At 42.0% G+C, this 23,738-nt stretch overlaps 1 protein-coding gene across 7 annotated transcripts in view; it reads left to right on the plus strand.

The window, feature by feature from the left end:
* The first annotated feature begins 1,503 nt into the window (after window positions 1-1,503).
* Window positions 1,504-23,738, plus strand: part of satb2 (SATB homeobox 2) — a 63,749-nt gene continuing 41,514 nt past the window's right edge. For 2 of the 7 annotated variants that reach the window (XM_061053698.1, XM_061053699.1), the window contains exons 1-2: window positions 7,799-8,092; window positions 11,872-12,009. In XM_061053698.1, coding sequence (XP_060909681.1) covers window positions 8,062-8,092; window positions 11,872-12,009 — 169 coding nt within the window. In that variant the 5' untranslated portion in view covers window positions 7,799-8,061. Of the gene's footprint in view, window positions 1,546-7,795; window positions 8,093-8,658; window positions 9,198-11,871; window positions 12,010-16,897; window positions 17,313-23,738 lie in introns of those variants that run through there. The other 5 variants (XM_061053700.1, XM_061053704.1, XM_061053702.1 and 2 more) reach the window with 5 other exon arrangements.

Here is a 23,738-nt window from a genome sequence, read left to right on the forward strand (position 1 = left end):
GATGATGCAGCAAAGGGCCGAGGTTGGATTTGAACCCACAGCCTCTGTTCATCTTGCTCTCTCTTTTTCTTTAATCTGGTATTTATTATGTTATGTTATATATCTCTAAACGGAGGAACTGGGATGAGTGACCAGACACAGAGTTAAAGATGCATCCATTCATTCATAATATTACCCAGCTATAATGCACAGTTCTTCCAAGGTGCATGTACTTTCAAAATACTTTCAAAAAGCACATGAAATTTAAATTTCCCAATAAAATGAAGTTTCAGATTTGAAATAAAATATCCAAATGTGAAACAACTTCAAAGTCAAATACTCTTCTTTAGGCCCTGTAATCACCTCTCTGCTGAGTACCTGCTCTTTGTTGTGATATCTGTGATTCTGTATTTTGTGTGTTTTTACGGAACTATTATTGACATCATGTCTTAATAATCTAAAAATGTCGTAACTCACTAACTATAGATGCACCGCAGAGTACGAGAGCTGCACTATCAGTGACTCCTGGAAACACTCGAAAAAAGGCTATTGGCTCACACAACCTCAAACGTTGCGACCTTGTGACCTTTCTCGTCAGTTCATCAAGTTGACTTTGTTTCAACGACACTTTTTACTCGATCATGTTGTGAATTAAAGCAGTAAAACCCTCAGAACAATGCATTCTGGGTGCATGAGGAGCTGAGTTTATGGAGGATTTTAAGATTTAATAATTGTTTAAAAACTAAATTTTTTCCCCCACACACGTCAGCTGTGGCATGTGTGTTTAGATCTCTCTGTGGTTCCTCTCCTGAACGTCAGGCCGACAGAGCGCAGTAGTCGAGGCCGTTTAGGCTCCCGTCCTCCCTGCAGGGGGATAACATTTCACCAGTTTAGATTAGTCCACTCAGGACCATCAACACATGTGGAAGTGACCCCCAGACGCCCAGTGACTGAGCTCTGTCTGTGTGTGTGTATGTGTGTGTGTGTGTGTGTGTGTGTCAGAGGAAGTGCACGGCCCAGCTGATGCTCTGTGTGCTGTGTTAACCTGTCCAAGGGCAGCAAAGCAAAAACAAACAGGAGATCACAGTGCTGAGGTCACCTCTGACCTGCAGAGACGGCCAGATCATTATCACCCTGACAGCCACTCAGCACACATGCACGCACACACACACACACACACACACACACACACACACACACACACACACACACACACACACACACACACACACACACACACACACTGAGGAGTATAGGCCTGGGTGTCCCTCGCTGCATGTTTTCAATCATTGACTCCCTCCAGAAGAATCAAAGGATTTACGTTTAGAGACAAAAGCTTCCTCATTGGTGTCTGACAGTAAATGATTGACATCTTCTTTGAGTGCATTGGCCCCGCCCACCCAGGGGGGGACCTGCCAAGTGAAACCATCCACTATACCCCCGCTCACCCTTGTTTACCCACAAGGCTGTTTGCCCGTCTGCTTGAGGCGAGGAGTCAGAGAGAGTTTGAGTTTGTCGCTGTGGATGACTCTTTCCAGAAACCTCCGAGGACCAGCATGCTTCATGGTAGGATCTGTGTGTGTGTGTGTGTGTGTGTGTGTGTGTGTGTGTGTGTGTGTGTGTGTGTGTGTGTGTGTGTGTGTGTGTGTGTGTGTGTGTGTGTGTGTGTGTGTGTGGTGTGTGTGTTGAGCTGTATTAGTTTTTTTCTTGCTTCGGCATGCACCTCCACCTGTGACCTCCTTTTATGACAAATCTTTCTCCTCCTCCCTCTTCTTCTTTATTTGCAGAGAAGCCACACTTCTCCTCAGAGGCGGCAAATTAAAACCAACATGTCAGAAAATGTTCCGATTTTTTCAAGAAGGTGTTGGCAAAAATATTGATAATTAGAAATAATTTAAAAGTCATGAAACAGTTAAGAGAATTTTAAAATGAAGAGCAGGAAGGCCGCTGTCTCCCTGACCTCTTTAATATCCTCGTTTTTTCCACCCCCTCCTCCTCCTCACTTTTTAAAGCGTATCAGTTTCCGTTTCCTCCAAACATCGGCCTCCTCCTGACGAGCGCTCTCAGGTACGAAGGTTTTTTTCCGCAGCCGAGTTGTTATTGGTGCAGACAGGTTGACATGTGATTGCAGAGCTGAGTGTGTCGCAGTAAATGGGGAAAAAATTGCACAGGATTCTGTTTGACTGTGCAAAGTGTGTGTGTGTGTGTGTGTGTGTGTGTGTGTGTGTTTCATTTTCAGGCAACTATATGTGCTACTTTTCCTTTTTTCTTTTAAGGTTTGCAGACTTTGCAGGAATTTAGTTTAAAGAAAGATTAATAAGGTTACGTACTGTCACATTCCACTGCATGCATAATGTCAGATTTATACATTTTATATTGTTAAAAATCTTTAAAGTCCAGGGGGCCAAGTGGTTAGGGGACCCACCCCATGTAGAGGCTGCAGTCCCTGAAGCGGAGAGGCCCGGGTTCAAATCTGACCTGTGGCTTCTTTCCCGCATGTCATTCCCCACTCTCTCTCTCTCTCCCTATAATTTCCAACTCTATCCACCGTCCTATCTCTGCATAAAGACATAAAAAGCCCAAAATAAATCTTTAAATTAATATGAATTGTTTAACCCTTCAGTTTATGTAGAGCCAAATCCTGATCAACTTAGAATTTGTTGCTCACTCACTGACATGAGGGGGAAATTAATCTTCATTAAAAGATCAAGAACAAGATGACTTCCAAAATAAACCTATAAATATATGCGTATATTTTACCCATTATTGTGAAAATATAATCTTTAAAAAAGTATTTAAATGACAAATGAAAGCATGCCTCTGAGTGAAATTAAATGAACGTGCAAAAATACTTCAAATGTAAGTTTGCACATGAGGGCAACAATGGCGGCGTCTGCAGCTCTAGATGCACAAATGATTGTGCATAAACGTTTGTGGAGATTATATTATGTTGTGTCACCGGAGTTTGGATCGGCCTATGAGTGTGTTAGTGTGTGTGTGTGTGTGTGTGTGTGTGTGTGTGTGAGAGAGAGAGTGTGTGTGGCTGTGTGCTGTGTTATACGCCTTCAGGGACAAAGGGGGTCCCCTGTCTCTGGCACCTTTATTTTGTGGGTCGTGAGCTGAAAAGTTCAGGAACCCCGGGGGTAACATTGTTGTGGGCGGAGTCAGGAAGATGTCAATCAAAATGGGATAAGCTATGCTAAACTAAGAGTCCTGAAAAATGATCCAAACAGCCTTTAAAATCTGAATTTTAAACTTGATGTTTTTAATAACTCTGAACTTTAATTTACTCTGGTTGTTGTCTGGCAGTTTAATATGACTCTAAACATTGATCTCATGTTTCCAGAGGCTTTAAAGCTGTGATAATAATGTATCATGATTACATATCGTGATAATATCGTATCGTAGCTCCTTGATGAGCACCGCCTAAATGATCTAATCTTACTGGCCCTGTGGTCTGCAGGCCGTCCCGTCTGTTCGTGTGAGGCTGAATATTCAGGAGGAAAAGAAAACCTACAGCATTCATACGATCGAGTCTGAATATTGAAGCCGCGGGTCACAGGAGGAGTTAGTCCCCTCTCTCCTGACGAGGTGACCCCGGCCCGTTTCTCCTCTGTGCAGATCTCAGGTAGTTTCAGGAGATTTCTGGGACAGCTCAGCTCAACTTCTGGCACTCCTGGCGTCCATTTGGAAGACAATCCTTCTGGCAGGTCAAGTAAACGTTGGCCCCCAAACACTGAACACACTTTCCAAACCTCATTACACAGACCTCCGCTGTTTTGTTGCTCGTGGGCCCCCAATCAAATTCCCACAGCTCCCCTCTCCTCCCCCTCTCTCTCTCTTTTTCTTTTTTTCTGCGATTATTTTCAAATGAGAATTGAATTTCTTTTTTCTCTCTCTCTCTCAGTGTTTATGTTATCATTTGTAAATCTTACCAGAGTTGGACCGTGAGGCGCACAAGAGGGGAACTCATACACACTTTAATGAAGTATTTACAGATAATTCCAACTGTCAAATAGTTGTGCTCGATGACATAGTGCAGAGTGCTGACGCTCTCTCTGCCTGCAGCCCGCTGCCTCCTCGTTAAGCACCAGGATTTGATTTCAGGTAAGGACTTATCGAGGAGGGAGAGAGAGGCTGCGGGGGCCTCGCCGGCGGGGGCCACGGCTTTTAACTGAAAGAAAAACAATCCTCTGAGCTGCACGTCAGAGCTCAAAGAGTTGGACACACACAGACAGGGAGAGAGGGACGTTAAAGCTCATGTCTTCTGCAGTTCGGACTCAGACTTTAGTCACAAACTCTTTCATAAACTTCAGACTTCTAGTTCCACTTTCTTCTCTTTTGTGCATCAAATAAGACGAGACATGACGCTTTGATCAGCCTCTAAATCCAATAACACATCAATGAATCAATCCTTTAAAATGGAAAAGACGAAGAATTAAGACGTCTTTATAATAAAACAACTTTAGTATAAGATTTAAAAGTTTAGAACTGAACCATCTGCTGATGCTTTGAAAATCACATTAGAGATTTCTACGTCTACATTTAAATCAAGTAAGAAGGTGACGTTTAAAATATTTGTCGTCCATCAATAAATTGATGTACAGAGGCTGTAGTCGTCTAGTCCTAGTCTCCTCCAGGCAGAGGCTGTAGTCCTCCAGGCGGGCGTCCCGGGTTCAAATCCGACCTGTGTTTCCTTTCCTGCATGTCATTCACCACTATATCCACTTTCTGACTCTATCTACATTCTGAAATAAACCTTTAAAATGTTTTGTTTTTAAGTGTTTGATTCATAAATTTAGTCCCAAATCCTCACTGAGTCCTGCACATTTTAATCCAACATTTCCAAATGTCAGTGTCAGTGCACCCCGACCCCACAGAGCGACCCCGACGGTTACTCTGAACCCACACTGAATGTGTTACTTTTAAACAAACACATAGTAGATATTAATTTACCTTTTGAATCTGTAAATGAGATTTTAGAGTTAGTTTTAATTTTTATTAAGTAGAATTTATTTCTTGAACATTTCTCGTCACAACTTGAACAGGAAGTTGATTTTAGTTTTCTAACCTTTGATTGGACGTATTTAAAACAGAATTCTTTTGACTGTTAGTTTTTATTTTTATGAATTAAAGTAAAATATTATAGACATCACACAGACATTTACATGATTATGATTCTCATAATGGTTCTTGTTCTTCTAATTATATTATGATAATAATTAAAACAATAAGTATAATCTATAATTATGATTTTAATTAGTTTCATTATTAAGATTATTATTCATAGTAGTATTACTGTTATGTATTATTATTATTATTGTTATTATTATTATTATATGAATAATTATTAAATATGATGATTCTTATTAGTATTTGTTTTATTATTATTTGCATTATTGTTATAATTAATTGTAATTAGTTCATCAGTTATATCAAACAAAGTGCGTGAGCAGGTTAGTTGTGACGTCACCACGGAAACTAATTTATTTTAAAGGTTTAAAGTTTAAAAAGACGAATTAATGAAACCAGATACAAATCCTTTAAAACACCGAGTATTACCTTCAAGTTTAGGAAGTGTGTAAACCAACAATAAACATAATAACTGTACAAAATAATAATAAATAAATACAACTTTATTTTCTTTTTTTTTAAATCATCTAGTTCAAATATTTAAACCTTAAACATTTTAATGTTTTAAAGCTCCAAACACTTTAACTAATTAATACATAAATACAAATAAAAACGAGTCATTTCAGAGATGATTGCAGTTTTTATTTATTTATTATATTATTTGTTTGTTTCTTTGTTTCATTGTTGAGCGGTTTGTTACTTCCGGTTTCAGTCCCTGGATTCTCACGAGTCAAATGAAAAGCGACCAATGAAATAATAATAATAATAATAATAATAATAAATAATAATAATAATAATAATAGTATAGTAATTATAATAATTATGAGAAGAAGAAGGCCCACGATATTTCCAGTCATAGTTGCCTAATGAAAAATAAATTTCCCGCTCTTTTCTAATCGATTAAAATGTGTCTGATGTTGTTTTATTTTCATAATTCGAACATAAAACATAATCATGTGTTTTTATTATTAATCATTTCTTATGACCATTATGAACCTCTGATTGGTTGAGCAGGTGACTCCTCCGTCTTCACGTCTGTCTCTGTTTCTCTTCTCTGATCTCATTCATTCATTCTTTGATTTATTCACGTAGATTAATGATGAGCACGTGACTATGCGTGTCATTAAATGAGTGAGGGTGTTGATTTATTTTCAACGGAAAGGGGAATTCAGGAGGATTTGTTTTGCAGCAGGAGAGCTCAAGAAAACATTTAGGAGGAAACATCAAGAGGAGAAATAAAGTTTGAATAAAAAAAAACAGTTTAACAAAATCTGATAAAACAAAAAAAACACCATACCACCATAAAGGACATTTTTACTAATTATGTGAAGTGCAATATGCAGGTGAGTGAATGTGCAACACGTGCACACCTCCACGATGTGTTGTCGCTCTCCTGAAACCTCTTGTGTGTGTGCGTGTGTGTGTGTGTGTGTGTGTGTGTGTGTGAGGACGCTGCTGCAGCACTGACAGGTTTTTTTTTTAAAGTTTGGGTTTATTTACTTTGTTTTTATTCTTCTGTTATTTTATTTGCTTTGACATCCTGCTGCTGTAACTCCACGATCCTCCAGTTTGAGATCAATAATGAACAGCTCTCATATTTAAAACAGGAACTATTTCTCCTGCAAACACATTCTCAAAGCCTCCATGAATCGTTTTATTCTTGTTATATTTGATAAATACACAGATTCAGATGTTTCCTGAGAGCTCGCAGCAGATCTAAACGTCTCACCTGTTGGAGTTCTTCTGATTTGTCCCGGCTGGATCTTTTGATTTCAATTAGTTCAAATAGTTCGTTATTTAGACACTAAAGCATGAAGGCAGAATTAAAGGATTAAGAGTCAGTCGAAGATGTGCAGTATCCCTACTCTTTAAAGAACAACAGTTTGGTGTCCAGGCCTTCTTTGTTTGTATGTTTGCAGTTTTCTCGGGATGTTTTGGGTCTTTTCCTCTCCACCACACAGCCGCGCTGTTTGCACAAATGATGCTTATGCTTCTCTCTCTCTCACTCACTCACTCACACACACACACACACACACACACACACACACACACACACACACACACACACACTCACTCACTCACAAGGTGACAACACAAAAGTCTGCAAAAATCCTCCGAGCACAAACAAGCTTCTTTGGTGGCAAATAAACAGACACAAACATGGCATGAAACCTGCAGCGAGACACAAAACAGCTCCGGAAAAAAGAAGCAGTTTTGTCTTTCTTTGTCTCCAGCACTGATCACTTCTTCTTCATGGTGTTAGGAAAAGTGAGTTTTGAGTCGATGTGGGTGATCATTGTGAATCTACTATCCTGAATGCTTCGTGCTGTGAATCCGGGCTCTGACAAACTGTGGATATTTATTAATATTCCACCTTTCTCGATGCAAAGCAGACGCATTCTTCTCTGTGTGATTCTGCTGACTTCTTGCTTTTTAAACGAGCCTCGTGCTCTGCTCACAATCACACGGTCACTCGCTATAAATCGTTTTCCTGCATGGAAGTGAAATATGAAAAAAAAAAAAAAAAAAAAAGAGTTATTATTTGTGTGTGTGGGGAGGGAGGAGGTGCTCAGTGAGAGGAAGTTATCGGCCGCAGCATGCACGGAGCCCCCGGGCCAGGCTTCTCACATTCACTCACACACACACACACACACACACACACACACACACACACACACACACACACACACACACACACACACACACACACACACACACACGCACACACACTTACCTGCACGATAAACATGTTCTCAATAAGTGTAAGTGGCCCACATTACTCTCCAATCACTATCATGTTAAACACGCGCTGTGGGGCTGCAGAAACACATCCATTATTCACAGCAGTCCTCTCCATCGGGGTGATTTCAGGGATCAATATTTCATTCTTCTTCGTGGAGCTTTTTACGCGTGTTTGGCCTCGTTCCTAGATTCCCAGATCCCCAAGAAATGGAAAATAGACGGAGGAGGGAAGCAGCCGGTAAGTGATGCAGCGGAGCAGCGAGTCCCCGCCGCTGCCGGTGGCGTCAATAATTCACGCCGCCGGCTGCAGAGGACTGTTTGCATGATGAGGTGAAATGCACAAGATGCAGTTAGTTAACATTTCTCTGAATAAATACAGCACGCACAAACACACACACACACACACACACACACACACACACACGCTCATGTAATCCTCAGAAACTCCGCATTTAACTCGACTGAATTATTTATTTTCTTATTATTTTAAATATTCTAAAATCTGCAGGAAACAATGAAAACATTATTCTTTAATTGTCTTCATTATTCCTGATATTTTTTGTGTGGTTATACTCCGCGCAGCCCGGACTCCCCTTTGTGTGCACTCATCAAATATTTAAAGCAAAAACACATTTGAGTTGAATTCACTGGATTTCGCAGGAATGTATTAAAATGTCACGACATGCATGATCCTCCTCTCAGCCTCACAATGAGACTTAAACGAAAAAAAAAAAAAAAAAAAGCAAGTGAACCCCCCCTCGTGTCAACACGTTTGTAATTAATTTAAATATAATTCCCTACAATAAATCAAAATAAACTACAAATGCTGCTCTTCAAGGAGTTCTGGGCCACCACTTAATTATGGGGGCGAGTGTGGAGCTTAATATCGCCCTCTCCAAAAGCCGCAGACACTTTGGGTTTAACGGCCTGTGTGGTGACGAATGAAGCTTGAAATGGATTTTAACGATCTTATTTTAAACCTCTAATGAGCGCTTTTAAAAATTAAAATAACTGCGAGAGCTCGGCAGGGACGAGATTAAAACCAAATCTGCTCATTTCGATTGTTTCACCTTTCCTCGCAGGGACTTTAATGACATCTCTCTATCCGTTATTATCGTCGCCATTAAGGCCTGAGTTTACGTCACGCTCCCCCCCCCCCCCCGCGTGCACCGACTTCGTCATCTTCGTCGTTATCATATTTAATATTATTGACGAATGAGCAGCAAGCAGCACTCCGGATCACAGCCGCCGTCTGTTCCCACTTAATTCTTCAGCGAGCAGCAGATCAGCAGCAGCAGCCGCCAGGTGTGTCTCCACGTCTGACAGAGAGGCTTCTTGTACAGGTGAGTCAGACATGAGACTGTTTGGGGTCTGCAGGTAGAAGGTTTCTGCTTTAAATGTGCCTGTAAATCTAAAATAAAAAGGTCAAGAGCTGGATTATAAAGAGGGTCAGGTTTGGATTAAGGATGAACAGCTATGTTAAGGGTTTGTAGACCCCGTAAAGGTTCATTTTTAGTGAACTGACGTCACTTTATTCGCTTGAATCCTCACTTATTGATCTGCCCGTTAATGACCACGAGGACAAAGCTGCAGAGAGCAGGCCTCAAATCTGTATTTCTTGGAAAGATACACGCGCTCTTTCAGTTGACCCCACTTGAGCAGCTCGTCCTGGAGAACTCAGCAGAATCCCCTCTTCTTCCTCCTCCTCCTCCTCCTCCTCCTCGTCGTCTTCTCTGTCACCGGTGCCCCGCGTGCCTCCTCTCACACCAACACGAGGCTCCTTCAGCCAACTTGTTTGGACGCGTTTTTACGCACAGGCACAGACGCACCGTTTCAAACCTGTGGCTTCATCATCACTCCCGTCGCCCTCTTGTGATCTGCGCATGCTCCTGTGTTGTTTAACAAGTTGCAGTTTAACGTGTCAAAGCTGCAGACACGGAGCTGCGTGCAGAAGTTAGGAAAGAAGGAAATCAGAAACATGAACTGAGCTGCGTCAAAAATGAATTTATGATTCTGTGAAGATATTTTAAACACTCTGATGCTCTGTGGCTATCAGTGTTTTTTAAAATTGTTTTCAGTTCTCTGCTAAATACGTCGATATTCCCGATTCAACTCGGGTTATTTCAGTTAAAATCATATTTAAAAAATAATTTATTCCATAATAAAATCAGTCATTGTGTTTTCTAATGTGATTATTCATCATTTAAAGGGAAACACATTTAATGTATACCTTCTTCAACCTGATGTTTTTATTATGTAATTTTATATATTCAGAAAATAACTCCATATGACTCTTTATTGATCTTGACCCTCGATAGTTTATCCTCTTTATCTCAAGGTCACTCTTCACTCTGATTTTAATCTCAGATTTAATCTAAAGGACGCTTTGACAAGGTGAAATAAATCAGACATCAGGTTTTATAAATAAAGTCTATCAGGGCGGAATATGATGGGGCTGTGTTAATATACAGGTTATGATCTTACATTAAATTAAAGGTCATAGCGTGTGTAGCGGGAACACACACACACACACACACACACACACACACACACACACACACACACACACACACACACACACACACACACACACACACAAAGAGTGAGCACGTTTTGTAAACAGTATTTATCCATGTTTTTATTCCTCGCTGAGCTTCTACTTGTTGGATTTTTCTCCAGTACGAGAACCGTGCCAAGGTGTGTGTGTGTGTGTGTGTGTGTGTGTGTGTGTGTGTGTGTGTGTGTGTGTGTGCGCGCGCGCGCGCGTTTAAAGCAACAACACACTAGTGACCCGGTCAGCTGTGCGCGCGTACATCAACAGCAGCATGACGCGGGATGAATTCAGAGACCACAACTCTGGGAGAAGAAAAGCTTGATTTAAGCGTTTTGTTGAAATGTGATGACGGTAAAAAAAAATAAAAAAAAAAAAAGCACCATGTCTCATCTCTGCCTTCTTATCAGCCTACGTATTAACGTGCATGAGCGCGTGGACTTCACCTGAGCTGATTGTACCTGCGGGATGATCCTGACATGTGTGGAAGTATTAGTGAGGAGCTGCAGCGCTGATAGCAGACTGATAAGTTTCTGCTGCGCCCACAGAAAATATTCTAATGTTCTATCTGCTGTCTCTCATTAAAGTCAAGGTCTCTGTGATAGTCCCGCGTTATGACCCGAGAGGAAGATTCCACACAGATATAATTTAGACGTTTATTACGCAACTGTTTATGTTGAACATTAAGTCAAAGCAGATTGTATTAAAGCATCTGAGGAGGAGAAGGAGGGGGGGGGGATCCTCCGGGATCCACTTAAAGCATTTTTATGATGATAAAAGTTCTGATGGACACTTTTTCTCACTCTGCGTCCTCTCAGACAGATCCGTCCCACAGAAAGCTTCCTGCGGGTCAGATCAGCTTTTTTTTGACGCCCCCTCTGCTCCCTCCCTCCTTCCTTCCTCTCTCTCTCGCTCTCTTTGTCTCTCCTCCCTTCTCTCCTCCCTCTATCAGTCAGTGCGCCCGTTGGCACAGCAAAGATTGAAAGTGACACACTCTGATTAGAAAGCGCTCCGAGAAATCGCGCTATTACTGTTCCTCAGACGCCGGTTGCCGATCTCCACGGTCAGGTTTCTGTTTCTTCTTCGCACAGTTTTGTCTATTTTTCTGTCCACTTCCTCCGAGGATGGAGCCATGAGTTCAGAGGAGCGCAGACTTGTGCAGCTGAGACGCGTTTTGAGCTAAAAGGGCGGAAAACGCGTAAAAAGGAAGACGAGAGAGAGTACCCAAGAGAATCAACTTTTTTTTGCGGGATAAAGGACAGAAAACTTCCGCTGACCCCAAAGTCTCCTTCCTACTTCTTTCTTCGTATTAACTTCCCCTCAGATCGTGCATCCTCCCGGTCCTTCTCCTGCTTTTTTGACGCGCAGTCGTCGCGCCCAAACCGCCCCCGTCCTCTCCACACTAACTTTTTGTTCTTGTCTCGTGGATCTCCGGTCCGGTTCCTGTCCCCCTTTTACGGGTCCAGATTCAGCTCGAGGAGAACTCCGTGATCCGCCGCAGAGTCTCCAGGAGCCGAAGCACAGCTCAGCCCTGGATTCAATACTCCTGATCAATGGACAGAGCCTCCTCAGCGGGCAGCAGCGCTACAGACACGCCGTAAACAGTGAGTGTACACACGCACACACACACACACACACACACACACACACACACACACACACACACATGCACGCGCACGCACGCACGTATACACACACACACACACACTAGAATAAAACTAATATAAATGTTGTGTTTTTGATTTAAATTAATTGATGCATCATTAATGTGAAATAAATAAAAACTGTCCCTTTAAACGTTCAGAAATCAAAATAAATAATGATCAATATTATTGCCTGTAAATGTGGAATTATTAGTGTTTTTATTGCAGCTTAATATTCTAATAATATCCATTAATAAATACTATAATACCAGTAAATACACTTGTTTAATTTCCCCATAAAATAAATGAAATTAGTTAAAGTTTATAAATATTTAGGGTCATTTTACCTGAACCTGAAAGCATGTTACATTTCAATGTCTGTGTCTTAGGGAGATAATTAAAATAAAAACAGCTCTTTAACTCTTTCTTATTTTCTTTTTTTTTTAAGTATTTGTAATGATTTAAAAAATGCAGCAGGATGTTGAGACTTCATTAAAAAAATCTAATAAGTTATTTAATGGCTCAGCAGGATTGAATTTTATATTTTGAGCTCATGTTTGCTCATTTATCAAGAAGAAGAATAAATAAAGATTAACACTAAATCTTCTTTAATATTAGTACAGGCCCTACACAGATATATAGACTACATGTGTGCGCGCCTGTGTGTGTGTGTTTTAATGAGTGGACGTATTTGTGTGTTTTTAAAAAATGAGGTCAAAATCTTTTTTTTTTAAATGTCTTAAAACGTGCTTCAGTCTGCTCACGTGACTTTTTAACTTTTCATAAATAATTAAAGAGCTGAGTTCATGTGAGAGGTGTCACTCACGTTACTGTTTAACACGCGAGCAGTTTTAAATGCTGCACTACTTTTTCTGTTTTTTTGTTTCTTACTCCGCGTTAAACCGCATCATCCTCTCCTCCAGCAGCAGCAGCGGATGAATAAAACATAGAGCAGAGAGGTGTCGAACACGGGGAAACTACAAGAACCTTTTCACCTGCTGACACACCTGAGACACACACACCGAGGACAGACACACAGGTTGCGCTTCAGAGAGGACAGACACACGTTTTTTTTATTCACATGTATGAAGAGATCAGAGCGCGCACGAGCTGATCAGAGGAGAGAGTCCGGACTTAAAAAAAAAAAAAAAAAGGCCTCCAGGAGAAACTGGAGCCAAATGCTGCAGAATGAGAAACAGGCCGTGCTGTCAGGAGCGATAGTTTGTCCCGGGATAAACACAAAGCAAAGCCATGAAGTCAAACCTGCAGCCCCCCCCCCCGCGTGCAACTCAACGTGAAGGTGACGCGAAAACGTTTGAAAGTGTCACGTACTCAGGTGAGGTACGTGCAGAGCGTCAGGGAAAGAAAGCCTCGCTTCTTGTTTTAGAAGTTGACTCCCTGCTCTTTGTACAGAGTCTCTTTGACCTTTAAAAAAAACAAAACACAAATAAGCATGTCGGATTTTTACTTTCCAAATCAGCCAGAATCCGGATGCTCACAGTTTCAGGTCTTTTGTCCTCATTGTTTTAAACCTTAAACACGCGTAAACGCCACGAGCTCCCGTTCACACAAATATCCCTTTATTTCGGAGGGGTGGAGGAGGATTTGTCCCGTGGAAAAATCACTATAATATTTCAATCAAGAGCAGAAAATTAGCGTAATTTTTACGCACAGCCATTACTTTAAATCTCTAGTAATAATTGAAGCTGCGTGAGTCTGCTCCAATCTAAAGCACTTATTTCTCCTTTCAAAGCCCCCTCATGTTATAGAAATATCACAAATAATTAAATGTATAAAAAATGGATTTATTTTGGGGCAAACAGCGAGGAGAAACGGATTCGTCTCAGTCGGTTTGATGGAGACTGTGTGCAGGTCTGAGGCCTGCAGGCTGTCAGCTTCAAGTGATTTAAAAAAAAAAGAGAAAGAAAGACAAGTTGACAGGCCGCGCAGACTCAGTAAGAGGGGAGGGGGGGCGGTTAGGAGGCCTTTCAAAAATAGTGGAAAACTAAAATTGGCTTTGGCTTTTATAAAAGTGTCTGTGTGTGTGTGTGTTTAACTCTCTGAGGGTGACACGGACATTATCTTTGGTCTGAAATTACAGCCATAAAATTTAGACTTTATTTTAAGCTTTATTCTGCAGAAACTCAGTCTGCCTTTAATCCATTTATCCTTTGCATAACATTTATTTATTAACATCTTAAAGGTCAGTTAACAGGTTTGTTATAAATGTAAAAAATCAGGAACTGAAGTGAAGATTAAAAACTTCTCTAATAAGGGAAACCGACATTCAATCCAAACTGTACGCAGGAGAAAATACATTAAATACATGAAGAAGGCAGCCATTTTTACAAGGTGTTAGTCAGCTAAAATAACTACTAATAGGGTCACGCATTTTTATATTTAATATTAAATGTCATATTTGTAATCAAATTGAAAATGCACGCAGACGGCTGAAAGCCTCATTTTAATTATATTTTTCTGTTTTCCTGACGTTGTCATCCATCCTAGAATAATCTAATGTCTACAGTAAAGTAGAAAATAGTTTAAAAATCTTCAGAAAGTACAAAACACATTCTATACCGTGAAGTCAAACCTTAAATTGTTTATTAATTAATGAGTCAAAGGTCATTTAAATCAAAAATGTAAAAACTTTAGGTCCTGCTCTTATATTTCTGTCACTCTCCTTCCTGCCTCTCTCGTTTGTTCATGTGTGTGTGTCTGCATGTGTGTGTGTGTGTGCGCGCATGTGTGTGTGAACCAGCTCAGTTCACACGTAATAAGGGTGTGTCAGCGTTATTAAACTGCAGATTAGATAGCAGAGTGGCTCCGTGGGCAGAGACGAGCTTCTCTAATGATGCTCCTCTCTCTCTCTCTCTCCCTCCGTGGGCGTCGCTCTCAGATCACCGCTGGTAACGTCTCCCATTCATTTTAGGTCGTGCATATATCATCTATATATAAATGGACGTCTTTTACGGCCTAATGTGACTGTGAGAGCTCTGGGAAGTGGATGCTGAGAGTTTTTCCAGCTCGTTGTTCCCACTCTGGTGAGGCTGGTGTGAGCTGTGGTGGACGGTTTGGCATCAGTGCATGTGTGTGTGTGTGTGTGTGTGTGTGTTTGTGTAGTGAACTTTTGGTGTTTTCTTTTTGCTGAATCTGCCCTCTAAATGTCTGCAAACACGGCAGGCTCTCTTTCAAAGTCACTCTTTATAATAACACTCTGATTCTGTCTGTGCATTTTGTCGGTTTTCATATTCGATTTTGTCCCTGCATGCTGCTGCGTTGAGAGTCAGTGTGTGGTCCCTGGAAGTGTTAAAGCAGCGAGTCTGTGTAGCGTGCTGGCTGTGGTTTGTGTGGCTTACTGTCTGTCTGTGTGTGTGTGTGTGTGTGTGTGTGTGTGTGTGTGTGTGTGTGTGTGTGTGTCTGTGTCTGTGTGTGTGTGTGTGTGTGTGTGAGAGTATGCATCCTCTATAGCTGCAAGGGCGAGGCAATAAATGTTGCTTCATCCCGAATTATCAAATGAGATGTTTACGAGAGACAAACATGTTTGCCAGAAGGCCCTCCACTTACTCCCCCCACCCCTCACCCCTCTTATTTCAGTGTGTGTGTGTGTGTGTTTCTGAGCTCGTGTGGACCCCCTCCAGAGCTACAAACAGAACCAAAGTTGTGTATTTTTGTCCTAAAGGTCTTTCTCCCTCTCACACAGTAAAACATCTGACGTCCATATACAACAAATTTCACAATAATGAAACCTTCCCCAAAAACAGCAATCGTTTCTCATGAACATTAAAATGATGATACCGCATTTGTTTTCTGACATTTAAAAAAAAAAAAAGAAGCATTTTTGTGACTTTAATTGTGCAAGAAGTGCAGCGGCAGACTTTACCCAGCAGCCTCCTTTCTGCCCCGGGCCTTAGTCTGCATAAATAACGGACGTGGCCTCCGTGACTTCACCTATTGCTTTGTAGCTTTGAGTTTCACATTCTGGCCATCACAATGTGTTGTTGTTGGGTTTTTTTTCTCCACCACAAAGTAACAACATTTGGCGCAAGAGTGCGGAGCTGGAGGGAAGTTAGAGACGAGAAATCAGCGTTTTGATCAGAGTGAAACAGTTTGTGCATTGACCTAATTCATTATGTGTTGAGTTAGCTTGTGAACCATCGTGTTTGCTGCAGAATGAGATTTTATTCGTGGTCGCATTTGACTGAGTTGAGTTGTTAAGAATAGTAAGAGAGCTTGTAGCACATACACAGATACCGGGTAACTTAAAAAAAAATGTTTTCTAAACACTGAAGCTGACCGTCTTCTCTGCAGGGAAACTGTACGAACACTTAACAAGCTAACAGTCCAGGTTTAGTTCTCACAGACTCAGATAGCTGCTAATTGTTGCTAACATGTAAATAAGATAACATATGAGTTTGACTGGTTTTAAAAAGTGGAGCTCAGACTTGTTGGACGGTCTCACAGAGAGACAGATTATTAGTCTGATATTTACATGAACAAATCTCCAAAAGGCTGCAACAGCACAAACACGGCCCAGAGGTTAAAGGTCACAGACTGAAACAGCTGAGGGGACACCTAGCAGCTCCCACCTGTTACTCGAAGAGGCCACGCCCCCTAATTATTCATCCCTTTGAGCCTTAATATAATGTAAAGAGGTGAGTTGTATAAACATTCAGCCCGTACAGTTGAAGAGAGAAATGAGCTCTAGAGACCCAAACTGTTTTTGTACCAGGCTGTAAACATGTTTATTTCTGCTGTTTAGTTGCACATTTTAACAAGAGTCTCTGTGGGGACTGACTCACTGCAGGAGACTCTAGTGGACAGTGGAGGAACTGCAGTTTTTGGCAATTCCAACCATTTCTGTGAGTTTGCTGCTTGGTCCCGATCCTGCATACAGACATGAACCCATGTGTCTGTTAACAGCAGGGTGTTTAATATCACCCCCCCTCCCCTCCTCCTCCACCTTTTATCTGTCCTGCAGAGAACAAGCATTAACCAATAGCTTGATAACCCAGCTATAAAAGTGGATCTCGAACAGCACTGTCTGAATATTTTCCTATGGAGGGAGACGCCTCTCCCATTCTCCCCTGCTATCAGCACTAATAATGCCCTGACAGGTCACTGTGTGTGTGTGTGTGTGTGTGTGTGTGTGTGTGGTTTGCATGTGAAGGGAACAACCCTCCTCTAGCAGACTCGTATCGTAACGGTAGAGCAGATACAGCGGAGGCAGTTAGAGCAGGAGTAGCAGCGAGTTTTGGCTTCAGGTCAGTTCTTTTTCTTTCTAACAAACGTCTGATCCTGCTGCTCGTTTGATTCGTTCCACTTTTCACCGCCGGTTATCCCGGTGATACTCTTGTTTTTAAAATCTCGGTGTGTGAGCGAGCTGCTGTGTTTACTGCTCTTTGTTTCCTGTCACACTGAAGTTATCTGTGTGTGTGTGTGTGTGTGTGTGTGTGTGTGTGTGTGTGTGTGTGTGTGTGTGTGCGTGTGTGTGTGCGTGTGTGTGTGCGTGTGTGTGTGTGCGTGTGTGTGTGTGTGTGTCTTCTTTATCGCATATGAAATTTGTAGCGACTAGTGGGGGCATTTTTTACTTACATACTGTATATGTACTCTATCTGTAATCCTGACTTTTTACATTTCCCACACGTTTTAGCTTTTACTGAACCAGGCTGGTCCACATTAGTTTAAGAACCTCTTGTCAGAGGGAGTCCTGGTTGAGACAGTCAGCAGTAAAAACCCAAAGTTACAGACGGAGACACAAAGAGAGACAAAGTAGAAACACTAAACTTTACTTTAAGAGAGAAACATCTACGAGTCAAATCTGGGAGTCAGGAGTTCAAGCAGTCGAGCTGAATGCATCGACATCCTGTAGAATCTGCTTCCTTCATATTAGATTCAAAAACTTTTAAGGACTCCAGCTCCTTGAGTTTTAAGTCACTCTGCAACAGATTCCAGGCTGAGGGAGCAGAATACCCAGAAGCCCTTTTCCCAATTTCTGTCTGAGCGTTTGGGACAGAGAGCATAAAGAGGTCCTGGGAACGCAAAGAATACACTTTCCTGCATGGTAAAAACAAAGGTGCACCAGTGTAGGAGCCTACAGTTAAATCTTCCAGATGCAACTTAAAGTGTTTTTAAGGTCATTTTCTCTGCAGACATTTTCCCTCCTCATGATGTTAGCAGCAGCTCAGCTTGCAGCCCCTCTGGATGTTCAGCGTGCAGAAACATAAAAAAAAACTTTATGCAACAAATCTTTGACTAAAATTAAACTCGTTGCTCGACCTGGTGATGTCTGCCACCGTCACATGAACACATGACAGTAAATCAGATCTTCTTTGCAGCTGTAAAACATCCCCACATTGGAACTACAAGATCACGCGGGAACTATAAGATCACGCGGGAATAAAGAGAAAAACGTGCAATCAACATGTTGCTTTCTGAGGATGATTTGTTGGTCGTTCGGTGCCTGTTTTGAACCCGATTGCAAGTGTGTACATTGTGTTTTATTTTGAAATTGACTGAACGCTCTGTCCGCTTGTCTGACTTCCTGTCTGGGACTTTCTATTCTGTCCAGCTTTGACGTGTGCCTGCAGCATACTCCGCTGAAAAATAGACTCATAGGGTATTTGAAACGGAGCAGAGCGTAGTGGCACGCTCCAGGGCTGGGCCGCGGCGCTCGCTGTGGAAACACAATCATTGACTAGAGTGGCGGCGAACTACAGCATAGTGCGTGGCGTTGATGTATGTGGAAATTGGGGGTTATGGTTGTAACTTCTCCTGAAGGTTACTGTTTCTGTAGCGTCAAAGAAAACTAGATTTCCAGCGGCACAGAGTTTATTTTTAGGGTTAAAAGATAGTTTACCTGCTGACATGTGATTCTGCGTTAGTGGCTCTTTTGGAGGCCTCTCCTTAATCTTAATAAATGAACAACTCCCTAAACTTAAAGCCAGGTAAAAAATGGAGGTAGAGGAGAGAGTGATGCAGAGAAACAGACTAGTCCACGTTCTCCTGCTGCTGCCCTTCTTCCCCCGTCATTACATGCTACGTCCTTCAAACCGATGCGAGTACCAATCAGTGTTAGTCAGGAGTCTGATTTGTAGAGTTTAGACTGGCCTTGAATTACACGTTGACTCTGTTTGTGTGTGTTTACGTCTCTGAGCTGGACACGTTGTTTATAGGTGTGTTTGTTGTCCCGTTCCTACTCCTCCATTTCTTTGGGTGTGTCTGCTTTTTTTTTGGCTCTGCAATCTTTGCCGTCTTTGGCTCTCTGTGTGTATTTGTTATGTCTGGAACGTGTAATAATGTGGAATTTGATACAGTGGCTTATCATCAAAACATGAGGTCGTCCCAGAATCAAACACGATGCGGGACAAACAGAGCATAGAGGTTTTACCTTTTTTTTATAACTGAAAGACTCCATCTGCAGCAGGAATATGAAGAGATAAGATTTTTTTTAAATTTATTAGTTAAAAATGTGAAATTCTCTTTGATTTGTTTTTCATTATCGTTGAAGTTTCTGTTTTATTGAACGCCACTCTGAGAGTCCTGAGCCGTTATAGGAGCAATATGTAACTCTGACACCTAGTGTTTAAAATGGGTACTGCAGTCTATATTGCCATGTGGTGGACACTGAAGCTTCAGTGTTTAGCCATTTAGATCAATATTGATCCTAGTTTGAGCACGTTTCTGCTCGTGGAGCTTATTAGAAACATGCAGAGGCTTTTTAGGTCGGGTACAATCACTTCTATCTGAACCAGTTCTCTTGCCCGCTTCCATCGTTGCAACACCTGTTGGTTTGACCTGATAACTGGTCTCATATCTGGCAAATATGAGACCAGTTATGGAGGTGCCTTAAAACCACCTGCCTTCTCTGGTCCAATCAAATCCAGAGCATTCAGGACCAGAATCTAAAGTTAGAAGGAGGACATACTGGCTGCTGCATTGTTGTCAGAGAAGCCAGCACTTCAACATAGCATGTTTCCTTAATGTCTGATCATATAGTAAGCTCACCTGTTTGTTCTGCTGGTGCCTCAGTCAGTACAGGATTAAAGTTAATGAAAAAAGTCCTTAATAATTAATTACTCTCTCTCTCTCTCTCTCTCTGTCTCTCTCTGTGAGGTGTGTTGTTGCCAAGAGAGGCAATAAATTGGTAAAAAATGTGTCATGACCCTCTCCTTATCACTGAGACATTACATTCGCTCCTCGTCTCCACAACAGATAATCAACAGCTCGTCTTATCTCGTCCTTATTAACAACTTCGACGCTCTCTCTTATCGAAGAGCGCGCTGCAGAAGGATTTAGGAAACAGGCGATAGCAATCGTCACACGGTTTGATATCAGTGTTTCTGAGCCAATAAATGTCGTGTGTGTCAGAGGTATTAACACGGATCAACTGCATACAGTCATATCCATTTATCTAAAGACGCTCCACAGAACAAATGGTCGTTGCTCAACACGCCCGTGATAATAGACGAGTATTTATCAGGGTGTGACGGAGGAGGTTTCTGTGGGGTGCATCACATACACACACACGCACACGCACGCACACGCGCACACGCACACGCTGTTTAAAGGTGTTATGTTAAAGATGGACAAATAAAATACAGACTTCTAAAGTAAAGCTGCTCTGTCGTCCCTTCTGGGCCTCCATACATGTGTGGTGGTGACTGTGTCTGCAGAGACTCTGTCCTCTGCCTTGTTAGCATTAAGCTAAAAAAACTAATATACCTCCTTGTCCATCTCTGAGGACCCATGCTGGAAATGCTGTCTCAGCCTAAATAAATAAACATTTTATCTCTCGCCAGGCCTTTTATTGCCTGTGGATTGTTTTCAGATATTAGATTGTACTCTGGTTAATCTCATACTGATGTAGCAGAGCTGGATTAAACCTCTTTATACCGTCTGCTGTGATATTTTGCACGTCTTTAAATGGGAACACACTTGAAAAAAGTGTCAGAACTTCTCTTCTTCTTCTGCATTTTTTTTTTAGCAGCCTTTATGATTGAGGCGTATTTCCTCTTGGAACAAAAAGAAATGTATCCCTGCGTCTGAGGACGTGTTCAGAGATGAGACGATGCTGGGAAACTGTGACTATCTGTCGTGGTGTTTGTACACATGCATGAAAGCTCGGGGTTAGATGGTGAGATGTCGCAGGCCGGGGTCGTGATAGGGATCATCAGGGAGCGACGGCAGGTTAAGACCTGCGTGTGTGATAGCGACTCTGCAGGATTATTCCAAATAAAAGGAGAGAAATCTGCCTCTGAAGTCACAGACAGGCTGTAATCTGCAGCCCAAATCAGCCCTGTGAATTTCTCTCCATGTTCTGTTACTTTTGGTTGTTCTTTATTGTCGCTACAACATTGTTAGTGGTTGGATTTATTTACAAAGCCTGCTTTTTTCTCAGCACATCGTGAGTTATGGCCCCCGCTGCTTTGAACTCCTTTTTTTCTTAAACCCACTTTTATTAAACTCTGCCACTTACATTTTTGGCCTGTTTGCCTCCCACACTTTTTAATCACGCCAAAGCTAATGTTTTTAATTTATTGTACATTTTGACATTTCCCCCCCGAGCTCGCAATGCGTCTCAGATTTAGAGCGATGGCGGTGGATGGTGTGTGTTTTTTTTTCAGCTGTGATGATGTTGTGTAAGAAGGTAGAGGAGAGATGGAGAAAGACTGAGAGACACCACAACAACAAAAACAATGTCTTTTGTTCGGAGTTGCGACAGCTGGAGCCGTAAAAGCTGCAGAAATATTTTTTTTTTAAATGAGGCGGAGGGAAGGCGAGGAGGAGGCGTTAACTAATCAAGCCACAGACAAACTATCAGCACAGATTCTGCATCATTTGTTCTGCTGCATTTCTGCAGAACCTCTATGCGTTTCTTCACGCTCTGAAATTAGCCCTCTAACTTCATTTCCATCCTTTAATTTAAATCATTCCGTGTTTTCCTCGGTCAGTTTTTTAATCTCGCTCTCTCTTCCCTGAGGGTCACACACGCCGACAGAAATCGTCCGGGGGCTCGTATGTAAATAAAAGAAGTCCATTTGGTCCAAATGAGCTGGCTCTTTGATATGTTGGCTCGCCTTCCTGTCTGGTCTGGCAGCATTTCTAGTGACATTACCCGTATTGGTAGTTTGGCTGAAGCTCTCTTATCAGAGAAGCCCCAAACGTCGACACTCTTGTGTGTGTGTGTGTGTGTGTGTGTGTGTGTGTGTGTGTGTGTGTGTGTGTGTGTGTGTGTGTGTGTGTGTGTGTGTGTGTGTGTGCATGTTTGGGGCTTTGGCTCGAGCATGTGAGGACGTACTCAAACATTTCAAACAAAGACTATTTCATTCTGTATTTTCCTCCATGAAGTCTCGATCAAGCGATTCTTGTGAATTCAAACAATCCCTTTATATTTTTTGTCAGCTTGCAACTGTGCCTCAATCAACCTTTTCCCCCGGCACGTGTCAACATGTCACACCCGAGCTGCCTTCTTTAAAATTCAGGATATGGATCTCCATATGTCTGCAGGAGGTCTGACGTAGTTTTACACCGAAGCAGCCTAAATAAGAAGAAGAATAGAGTACAGATGTGATAAATAAATGTGAAGATTCTTCTTTGTACCACTGGGTATGAGACATTAGCCTTTCATTGTGATTCATTGTAGTTTCTCTCATTTTTTTGACACTTTTTATCGAGCGTCTTGACACAGAAACTGGCTTTTAGACAAACTCAGAAGCTCAGAAAACAGAAGGTTTTATAGGAGCGATTGTCGCAGTCGCTCATTTTGTATTTCATATAAAGAAAGTCCCAATCATCATTTCAGCCTGGAGCCATAATAGAAAAAGAATCCTGCAGTTAATTAATCGCTTTTTTCACCTCTAAGGAAGGAAGAATTCCACCTTGGTGCTTTTTTAAAAATATGTCGGGCTGCTGCTTTTGCTCAATCTGCCATGGCAGATTGACGGATTGTGTAATCTGTTTGATGAGACATGATGGGGTCAAACGATCGATTGATCGGTCCATCCATCAGTGTCATTCCTAAACTGGCCCAAAGCCATTTCAAACAGAGACTGGTTGTAATTCAAGGTGCAACAGGAAGGAAGACAAACCTTGATTTTATGGCTTCATATCCTGTGACAGCCTCTCCGCTACCTCACATGGAGCTTATAAAAGTTGAACAATTGTGTTATGTATCATTGGGGGTGGCAGTATCTTAGGGCGTGGTCACACTGGCCATCCGTACCGTGCCCAAGCACGCTTCAACCCTAAAGTCCAGTTCGTTTGGCCAGTGTGACTGCTCCGTGCCGTGCCCAGGCACGGTACACTTCATTGGCTTTGGCACTCTTCGGAGAGGTGTGCTTCGGTCATTATGGAGAAATCCAGAGTTTCATGGCTGTATCTGACCAAAATGAGTCAATATAAGCCACAAAGTAGCTGTCATGTTCTCTGTGTTGTTCTCCGATGTGCCGGCCAGCTTGGGAATGGCGCAGCGGGGGGCCAATCGTGCTTGAGTAAGGCACGGTACAGATGGCCAGTGTGACCACGCCCTCAATCTGTAAGGAATCGGGTCGGGAACTGGAGGGTTGCTGGTTCAAGTCCTGGTGCGGACAAAGTTTGGAAATTGGTCTGGTAACTGGAGAGGTGCCAGGTCACTTCCTGAGCCCTGCAGGTGCCCTTGAGCGTGGCACTGAACCTCCAACTGCTCGAGC

Source organism: Labrus mixtus, chromosome 13 (assembly GCF_963584025.1).
Source record: "Labrus mixtus chromosome 13, fLabMix1.1, whole genome shotgun sequence".
Taxonomy (NCBI): domain Eukaryota; kingdom Metazoa; phylum Chordata; class Actinopteri; order Labriformes; family Labridae; genus Labrus; species Labrus mixtus.